Source organism: Myotis lucifugus, unplaced genomic scaffold, assembly GCF_000147115.1.
Source record: "Myotis lucifugus unplaced genomic scaffold, Myoluc2.0 scaffold_4969, whole genome shotgun sequence".
NCBI classification, from domain to species: domain Eukaryota; kingdom Metazoa; phylum Chordata; class Mammalia; order Chiroptera; family Vespertilionidae; genus Myotis; species Myotis lucifugus.
Window position 1 is genome coordinate 1 of NW_005876017.1, and position 10,774 is coordinate 10,774.

The 10,774-nt window shown below is 45.9% G+C and overlaps 1 protein-coding gene across 1 annotated transcript; it reads right to left on the minus strand.

Annotated features, from left to right (window-relative positions):
* Positions 1–34: 34 nt before the first annotated feature.
* Positions 35–4,568, minus strand: LOC111824728 (inactive serine/threonine-protein kinase TEX14-like; the record flags this gene model as incomplete). Its single annotated transcript, XM_023749281.1, has 4 exons — positions 4,544–4,568; positions 3,575–3,765; positions 2,787–2,937; positions 35–182 (listed from the first exon to the last, which is right to left on the minus strand). Coding segments are annotated over exons 1-4 (515 nt in total), but the record flags the coding sequence as incomplete, so codon positions are not given.
* Positions 4,569–10,774: the final 6,206 nt, after the last annotated feature.

Below are 10,774 nucleotides of genomic sequence, written 5' to 3' on the forward strand. Positions count from 1 at the left end.
GATTTCGTTCATTTCGAAGCTGCAAAGGCTTGACGGCCCTGAGCTGGGGCTCCTGGCCACAAAGCAAGCAGGAGGAGCAGCATCTTGCCTCTGAGCCTCCTTGGTCATCAGACTGGGACCTGGGACCTGAGGATCTGGTGTGGCCTTCTCGCTGGGATTCCTTGGTGAATGCAGCTGACTGCCTGTTGAAAGGAGCAGTAACATGCAAACGGTTGAGTGATCACATGCAGCAGCTAAGCGCCTTGGTGGTTGCTCGAGTGACATGAGAAAGCAGAAAGCAGCTTTCTGTTTTCCCACTCCCTTCCCAGGTGTGGAAGACTACCAGACACACTCACAGCAGGGCAAAGGGTGTTTCTAACTACGAGAAAGTTCCCATTTTGACATGGGCTGAGGTAGAACATCTGGGAGGGACCAAGCCCTGGGGGAAATGTTCTAAGCTTGAGGTGCAGTGTGCTCAAAACATGCATAACTGCCTGGCCGGTGTGGTTCAGTGGTTGAGCATCATCCTATGAACCAGGAGGTCATGGTTCAATTCCCAGTCAAGGCACATGCTCAGGTTGCAAGCTTGATCCCCACTGGAGGGGCAGCTGATTGATGATTGATTCCTCTTTCATCATTGATGTTTCTATCTCTCTCCCTCTCCCTTCCTATCGGAAATCAATAAAAAGATATATATTTTAAAAACATGCATAACTGGACACTTCCACTTAGGCTCCGTGGTTGTGGTTCAGGAGCTCACACCTGGGATTGTCATTCCAGTTTTGCTCTTGAGTCCAGCAAGTTCCCAGAGCCACATATATACCCTCTGAATCCCCCTTTGTTAGTCATATGTGGCCTGAAACAGTTATACAAGAATCCTTTGATAAAAGCAAAAGCAAAGTAGATTATAAGGGCAAGAGACAAAGGGATTAGCAACAAAAGGACCAGCAGAAATCTCTGATAAGAAGACTAAGGTGATACTCTCAGAGGAACTCATTGTTTTCAAAATGAACCTGATAATCTGAAGCACTTCTTCCTAATTATCTCTGACCTTTTTTTAAGATCAGAATTCAAGATAGATAGTTTAGATATTTACTTGGTACTAATCAGGAAATACATGTTATTTATATTTAAAATGTACTTAGTTATATTTAATGACCTCATTCTCCTGAGTTCCTTTTTCATTAACGTAGCTTTCATTTCTATTACTGCAGCAGTTTAATCATGTAAATAAACAGAAGGTGGGTTCCAGTAGACACTATTACTAAATCAGTACTTAAACATCCTTGGGCCTCTGGCTCTTTGAATTTGAGTACAATATATTTTACTGTGAGACTGTACAGTGAAAAGAAAGGAGTTTCTGGAGATGATAAGGACTTAAAATATAAAGTTATAATTACTGCTTAACACAAATGAGCAACTTATCTACAAAAGTAGTAATTACTATTTATTGCTTTGAAGAATATAGCAAAGACAGGGAAATAGAGGAAATTTCTTTGGAATAAAATGGAGCACCTCTTACATAAAAGTCTAATGTATATTATAAAATTCTAATCTTGTTGCATTCCTTCTATTCCTACAGAATGTATTATTCAGTTTAAAAAGAAAACATGCATGCCCGGCTGGTGTGGCTCAGTGGATTGATGGAGCATCATCTTATGCACTAAGAGGTTGATGGTTCCATTCCATGTCAGGGCACATGCCTGGGTTTTGGGTTTGATCTCCAGTAGGGGGTGTGCAGGAGGTAGCCAATCAATGTTTCGCTCTCATTGATGTTTCTCTCTCTCTCTCTCTCTCTCTCTCTCTCTCTCTCTCTCATCAATAAAAACATATTTTAAAAAACATGCATAACTGTCAGGTCATGCAAATTACAGGCCCCTGACTCTTAAGGACTAAACTCACGGACTTCTTTACACACATAAGAGTTCAAATATTCATGTCAGTTAAAATTATGCTCTTGGTGAGCATTTGATAAAAGTAGACACTGCCTAAGACTCCACTGTATCATGGGAACAATAAGACCTCAATAAGTAACACCAAGACTGACCAGCCTTCACCCTGGTTGATGGTGTACAGCTCGCAGAGAACAGGACAGAGGAGCCAAAGCAGTGAGAGCTTGGAGGACCACTCTGGAGGCCCCTGTCCCTGTCCAGAGAGAGTCAGAGAGAGCGGTCACGTGGCTTGGGTTCCAGCTCTGGAATCTTGGGTAACGAGCTCTGGAATCTGGAGCGAGCCACGACCTCTCTGACCCTTGCTTTTCTCATTTTTCTCATTTGGAATGTGAGCGCATTAAGGATGACTGCAAGGCGCTTTCCAGCTCTGAATTCAAGGTTTAGAAATGAACTAAAAAGCAAAATATTAGAAGAAACACCAAAATATTAACAAATTATTTCTAAGTGGCAGAATTAAAATGCTAAGTAATTTTATTCTTTGTACTATCTCCATTTTTTATAAGGAGCAGATAATAGTTTTAAATTAATTAATACTCTGGTTTCTCTTCAGATCGTATAAATCTTTTGCCTTTTTTTAAATTAAGAAATCATCGTTTTTATTTGTGAAGCAATTAGATAAATTCCTAAGGATAATCATGCTAGAAATTACCTGGTTGCTACTGCTTAGTTCTGGATCCAACCAAGGTGTATATGGAGATCAAAATTTTTAACTTAATTTCAAGGATCTTGATTTACTCTCCTAAGGCACCCATCTTTTCCCAGTGTGAGTGACATGTACAGTTTGGAGGAATTGATTAGTTGCAACCTGTGACTCTCAGAACACATTCATGCCAAACCTGTGGGGTAAGGCCATACCCGCTTCCTTCAGCTCTTTTATTTCCAAGTCAGGGTTCTCTTTCAGATGTTCTGAAGTCAGTCCTAGATAGACACCGACATCAGGATGGCGATCATATCTCTGCACCCTGGGGCTCTCAGTTGGCTGAGTTCTCTGGGCTCCAATCAATTCCTGTGACAAGGGAAAAATTATCAAGGACATTTGCAATCATCTGAATGTCACTGGTGTTTCTGAAACAGATCTAGGTATCAAATAAACTCCCTCTTACTCCTGTTGAGTAGACTGACTATATTCCCAATTAGCTAATTCATTGTTATTATTATTTTAGTTTTTTAATCCTCTAAACATTCATTGACTTTTAGAGAGTGGAAGGGAGGGGAGGGGAGGGACATAGAGAAACATTGATGTGAGAGACACATCAATTGGTTGCCTCCTGCGTGTGCCCCGACCATGGCCACGGATTAAACCTGCAACTGAGGTACGTGCCCTAGACCAGGAATCGAATCTGAGACCTTTTAGTCTGCATGCCAATGTTCTAACTAGTGAGCAGAACCGGCCAGGGCCATTGTTATTATAAAAGTAACAACAACAGCTGCCATTCACTGAATCTCACTCTGTGCCCCAACTACGTATGGACCCTCCCCAGCTTCCCTCCATCAATTCCTTGCTACCCTCACACAGAATAGGTGTAATAAAATGAGGATTTCCAAAAATTCTTACCACTCGGCCTCTAGCTTCTTGGTTTCTAACTCCCTACTCTCCTGAGATGAGCAAGCAGAAATACACTCCTAACAGCTTCAGATCTTACCTTTAGGTCATTCTTCAGGATATACTGGATATCTTGAAGGTTCAGAGTTCGGTCTTTCTGTCTGACCTGGATGCCTGACTTAACAATATCATAGTAAGGTTTTGGAAGCCTGAAGTCAGCTTCCAAATAATTTCCCACGACTATGGCTCTTTTAATAACTGAGCCATCTAAGCCATCCCAGGGTATGTTATCTGTTAAGGAAAGAGTCAGGAGTAACATTAAGAAATCAGGTGATATGGGGTGTCCTTGGTCAAGTCACTCAACCCCTTTAAACATTAATTTCTGTAGAAAAACTACCTGAAAGTCCAATCACAAATGAGAGACCACTTTCCCCATTTACCAGGGGAATCCCTGCTGTAGAAACAGGAAAAAGTAGTCACAGAGTCATGTACACATGAGCTTCCCACTGGCAGACCTGGGGACCACAGGAATATTTCATGGGTCACTAATGCATTCCATTCCTTTCACAGAAGGTGTGATTTTGCCTCTGGGACTGTAAACACTGCTAACTGGGGTTTTATGGGTGTGTGTGTGTGTGTGTGCCCCTCTCCCAAAGGATTCCTTCTGTCTGCAGGTACTGATCATGTCTTTAAGTGACACTGATTATACATACAAGGAACCTGGGTGTGTTTAACTTCACAGTTTACTTCTCAGAGCCCAGTCTTCCTCACTCATTTTCAAATTCTTCAGGGGCTCCTATATTCAGTTTAAAAACTTTTCTTGGATTAAATGCATTACCACTGACAAGCTGATAGAGAGGCTTTGCTGAGTCTTAACAAACAGGTTAAAAGAGGAAGATTTCTCTGAGGTTATTTTATATCTTCCATAAGCAGAAAGAAGTTTTCTTGAAGAAATCTTTTTCCTATATCCTGCATTTTCATCAAACTAGGTAACTCCTGAGCGGGGAGAGAGAGAGAATCCAACCGAAGAATAGGGACTTTGGTCAAGTCAGTGTCCTCTTTGATCTACCTGTTAAAATCTCCTGTATGATCATGGAAAAGCTGTAGACATCTGACTTCACGGTGACTTCCTTCTGCAAAATAACTTCTGGGGCAGCCCACCTGTACAGCTGGGCCGGGAGCGGGACTCGAGTCAGGTCCCTGTGTACATCTCTGTCCTGGCTGCAGAAGGAAACACAAGGAAGGGCTCATGTCTTAAAGGATCATTGCCATCACCACACAGTACATTTGTAAAAGCATTAGCCTCTGAAGACCAGCAACCTCCTGCGCTTCTGGAAACTCAGCTAGACCCTGAGCTAACCCTAGCTGCCTGCTACTCCAACACCTGCAATTCTTCACCATTCCCACCCTGTGGGCCTGCCCATCCTCCCACCACACCTGGCTGATCTCTCCTGCTCACTTCCTCCCCTCATGTCTCAGGAACCCTCTTTCAGTTTCTCCAACAAGCCAAGCACATCACCACTTCTGGTCTTTGCACTGGTGGCTTCTTCTGCCCAGTGTGTTCTGCCCACAGACGCCAGAGTGACTGCTGCTTCTTGTAACCGAGGTATTAGCTTGAAAATCACCTCTTCAGAGAGGCCTTCCTGACTACCTAATTTAAAGTAGTCCTGCTTTATTGGTTTTAGAGCAGTTATTATCTTAATTTCTTACTCATTTATTTATTGTGTATTATCTGTCTTCCCTCCACCAGAGTCAGCTCCACGAGGGCAGGCAGGCACCTTAGCTGTCTTTTATATCGCTGTATCTCAACTTACACCAGGGCCTCAGCACTTACTTTTGACTAAGGCTCTGTCAAGACCCTCCTGAAGCCCAAGCTGCTTTATCTAAGCCGTCTGGGACCCCTCAGCTCCTTCTGGTTGCTCCTTTTCTGAACTCTGCTCTCTTGGGAATGAGCCCTCCCAGTTCAGCACTAAAGGCTCACAGATTTGCTTAAATAACTCAATTTCCCCCTGGCCCGGGTAGCTCAGTTGGTTAGAGCATCGTCCCCATATACCAAGGTTTCGAGTTCGATCCCCATCAGGGCACACACAAGAATCAACCAATATGCCAGAACCGGTTTGGCTCAGTGGATAGAGCGTCGGCCTGCGGACTCAAGGGTCCCAGGTTCGATTCTGGTCAAGGGCATGTACCTTGGTTGCGGGCACATCCCCAGTGGGGGGTGTGCAGGAGGCGGCTGATCGATGTTTCTCTCTCATCGATGTTTCTAACCCTCTATCCCTCTCCCTTCCTCTCTGTAGAAAATCAATAAAACATATTTTTTTTAAAAAGAATCAACCAATAAATGCATAAATAAGTGCAGCAACAAATCCATTTTTCTCTCTTTCTAAAACCAATAAATAAAATTTATTTTAAAACAGCAAACTTGCCGAAACCGGTTTGGCTCAGTGGATAGAGCGTCAGCCTGCGGACTGAAAGGTCCCGGGTTCGATTCCGGTCAAGGGCATGTACCTGGGTTGCGGGCACATCCCCAATAGGAGATGTGCAGGAGGCAGCTGGTCGATGTTTCTCTCTCATCGATGTTTCTAACTCTCTATCTCTCTCCCTTCCTCTCTATAAAAAATCAATAAAATATATTTTAAAAAAAATAAAAATAAAAAAAATAAAACAGCAAACTCAACTTCCCAATCAGACTTCTCAAGAACTAAAACAGAGCGTCCTAAATGTATTCTGAGCCAACGAGAGTCTTCAGAGTGAGGTCAGCGCTGAGTTCTACACCCAGCTATCATGAGCATCAAATGAGATCATGTGTGGGGAAACACTCTGTGAGCCATAAAACACTATGGAAGTTAGAAATTAATATTAATATTGCAGTAGGCATTTGGTAAAGACTTGATGACCGCTCGTTGATAATTAAAAATTAAGTTTTTTAAAAGCAAGTGACCAGCAGTTCTTTGCTGGTCTGGCAAAGAATAGATTATAGAGGATGGGATGTGTTTCTCAGACTTGGGACAAACTTCCCTAAATAATATTCTTTCTAGCAGAGCTTTTGATAGATAGCAGTAAGTTCAGGAAGCCACAAAGTTACAAACGCTGATATTGACTTTTAGTGGCATTGCTAATAAGTTAGATGTGGCCTGGTATAGTGCGAACAGCGTGGATACACATGCCAATATTCTATTAGTATCACGGGAAAAGCAATGGTGTGTTTCATGGTCAGAGATATATCCTGAGGACCGGCACACTTGGCTCTTTATCTGCAGGAAACAGTCACCTAGCTGGTCAGACCTCTCAAGCTTGTCTAAGGCTCTAGCAGGGGACAAGTCACTTACAACCAGGATTTATATTCTTTCTCCTTTACTTCCTTCCACTCGCCTTCCTCTCTTACAATCCCTCTTCCTTCTCTGTTAAAGCTAGTTGAGGGAGGGTTTCTTTTCTGGCTGTCATTCTAGGGCAGTTACTTTTCTGGGCTTCAGCCCTGACACCATTAAACGTACATCTGGCTGCGGCTATTTGATACCACTGGCAAGGTCAAGTTCAGCTCTCAAGAGTCCATTAGGAAGGAGTCAAAGAACAGGAGAAACTGCTGTTATCATTTTTACACCAAGATGGAGGGTACCCTTGACAATGACATTCAACAAACTGACCTGCTCAAATAGAGTGTCTCCAAAAATAAGTGCGGGACTAGAAGCTATTTTGGATGCTTGTAGAATCAACTGGTGTTATCAGCTGTCAAAGAAGAGTACACTGCTATGGACGCAACTACTTGCTGACCGACATTTCTGTCTGAAGTTCCATTTTGAGATCAATTAGCCCAGTGGTTCTCAACCTTCCTAATGCTGCGACCCTTTAATACAGTTCCTCATGTTGTGGTGACCCCCAATTTCATTGTTACAAATTGAACATAATTAAAGCATAGTGATTAATCACAAAAACAATATGTAATTATATATGTGTTTTCCGATGGTCTTAGGCGACCCCTGTGAAAGGGTCGTTCCACCACCAAAGGGGTCGCGACCCACAGGTTGAGAACCACTGAATTGGCCCAAAAGAGAACTCATACCTTCCTACCCAGTTGCCTTCCAGACCCTCCCTCGACCCAGCTCCTCAGTGCATCTCACATTTCCCTTCTATTTTGGCTCCTCGGTCACCACCAGGCCCTGCCCTATGGCCTTCTAGTTAGTCTTCCTCCGACCCATCCGCCCCTACAGCCACAGCTGGATAACCAACCACACCATCTCTTCACCTCTCTGGGCCTGTTTCCTCATCTACACAAGGACAGGTGAGGCTGGGCCTCTCCAAAGCTCCCTTTCACGCTAGGATTCACGTCTCCATGGAGAGCTCAACAGCAGATGGCGCTCCATCACTGGCAAACAGCTTGGATTCTGTCACAGCCTCCCTGAGAAGCCTCTGCCATCAATAGCAAATATGTCCAAACCCTTCCGCTTCCACTGCTCCTGAACACACAGCCAAAGTGATCAACCCTGTCCTAAACCATTTCCAGTTTTCCCTTCACCTACACTCATCCATTCCCTTATAAACACGTACAAAGTACTTACTGGGTGGCAGGCCCCGCCCAGCGCTGGGTGCTGAATATGAACAAGCCATGGTCCCGCCCTCTTAGAGCCTGCCATCTGGTGGGGCAGACCCACTTGACTGCGGAGAAGTGAAATAGGCAAAGTGCTGTGGGGACAGGGCTTCAGTATAGGCCTCGTGGGATGTGGTGGGAGACTGTGTCTGAAGTGAGTTTAAAAAGATAAACACTGCCCTAGCCGGTTTGGCTCAGTGGATAGAGCATCTGCCTGTGGACTGAAAGGTACCAGGTTCGATTCCAGCCAAGGGCACATGCCCAGATTGCAGGCTTGATCCCCAGTAGGGGCCGTACAGAAGGCAGCCAATCAATGATTATCTCTCATCATTGATGTTTCTATCTCTTCCTCCCTCTCCCTTCCTCTCTTAAATCAATAAAGAAATATATTTTAAAAAAAAAAAGATAAACACTGTGAAATAGCAGGCTGAAAGTGGCTTCAGAGGGCCAGGCAGGGAGTGGGAAGCGATGAGGTTGGCCATGTGGGCGGAGCCCCACCCTGGAAGGCTTCCACACCCTGCAAAGTGCCTAGACTTAATCGTGTAGGTAATGGTTTTAAAAAAGGAAAGGTTTTAACTGGGATTGAGCATGGACCAGATCTGAAGCTGAGCAGCTCAACTGGAGATAGCGCTCTGGCCTCCACCGGTTCCCACATGGAAAACTGCTCCAGTCCCCCTAATTGTCCCTGCCTCTCTCTTGTCCCATCATGGCCCCTGCACACGCAGGAGCGAGGGGATCTTCTCTTTTCTCGTTAATCCTCACCTGAGGCTACTTTTCCATTGATATTTTTAGAGAGAGTGGAAGGGAGGGGGAGAGACAGAGAAAAGAGAAACATCAATGTGACAGAGACACATGAGACATCAATTGGTTGCCCTGCATGCGCTGACCAGGGCCAGGGAGGAACATGCCCTTGACCGGAATCAAACCCGGGACCCTTCAGTCCTTGGGCAGATGCTCTATCCACTGAGTCAAACCAGCCAGGACAATGAGGGTGTTATTTTTGTCACTGCCTTCCTCACTGCACTGAGACCCTTGAGGGCAGAGAACACCCTAGTGCCCCTCTGGGCCAGGACTGTAAGGCTGAGCACCCATCGCCTTCCTCTCCTTCCAGAATGCACAGCTATGCCCGTTTCCCAGCCTCCCTTCAACCGAGAAGGTGACTGGACTCTGGCCACTCCAAGCAGGAAGCAGTGACATACCCACTAAAGCAGGGGTTGCCAACCGGTGGTCCGCGAACCACTAGTGGTCCATGAGGTCCGAAAGGTTGGTGACCGCTGCACTAAAGCCCACTGTGCCCTCCATGCTCTTTCTTGCTCATTGACCAGTGATGCAGAAGACATGGTGGGGGACGAGGCCTGGGTGGTGGCAGGGCCACGGATTGGAGGAACACAGAACACAGTGAGTGTCCCCCTCCAACACACACTAAACTGCATTGTGAGTGAGAAACACACCTTGGCTGTCTTAAGCCACTGAAAATTCTATAGTGGACAGTTAGAGCGTTTACACACGCTGGCTAATCGGTGCTCCTGCTTGTTAAATGGTTATTAAAATGAGAATGTCCTGAGCACAAGTAACTGTCCCAAAGCCCCTCTAACCTTGGCAGACAGAGCATGTGGGAAACCTCTTGCCCCACTGATGGACAGTTCAGCCCACCAATGAGGAGAAGCCCCGCCCACATTGGAAGTCATGATCCAGGTTCACCTACCTTTCCAGCATGTACTCCAGGTTGGTCAGCCTCGCTTCCCATGTGGAGATGATGTGGATGGCATAGGAGCTGAGGGCGCGGTGGATAAACCCCCAGGAATGCAGGTATCGCAGGGCGTCGGAGATCTGGAGCAGCAGGTGCACGATCTCCTCCATGTGCAGCAGGGGGAACTCCGAGCGCTGCAAGCAAGAGATAAGCTGGCCAGGAACAAAGGGACTGGGCCCCCTTTGTTTTTTAGCTTCCAAAGTCTTTTCAAGTGATCGCCACAACTACTCAGTGCTCCCATTTTACAGGTGGAGAACCTAAAGCTTGGTGGGGCTCAGTGACTGGCCTAAGGACCCACTGACCCAGGACCCCTGACACCAAACCTGGGCTCCTTTCCCTCAGCTCAGCTGCTTCACACCATGAAAAATGAGGAGAAAGTTCTCGAAGCCTGGCAAAGGCATCCAGGGTGGGCTCACCACCACCAGCAATGAACCTGCCCTGCCCCTCAGCCCTCGCCCAAACCTGTGCTTCTGGGAGAACCTGGAACCTTAAAGGACCCATCCAGTCCCTACTCCAGTCAGATGACCAAGAACGTTCCTCCTAAGAGCACAGGAAATCACTTCCACCACTGCACCCACATGATTAAAGTCATACCAGGTCTCTCCCGAAGAGGTGGCATTTCCAGTAAACGCCTGCACCCAAGGAGAGGAAAGGGAAACCAGGACGCTAGCAGGAGGTCCTCGGGCAGGAGGAATGGCTTTGGGGAAGGGCCCTTCCCGGAGGGTCTCTGCTCATTCCTGCCCAGGGTCTTTAGAACAAAGTCATGGAGGGGAAATGAATCTCTAGGACCTCTCTGAAGCCACATCTCAGCCCAAAGCATACTTGTCAGGAAATCTGTGGGCCGGGGAAGATGCACCTGCTCCCAGGAAATCAAAACAGTGAGAAGGGATTGATGAAGGCCTGTATATAAACAGGCCTTTCTCTATAGCCAAGGTCCTGCAGGGCACAAGTGGAAATACAGGAAA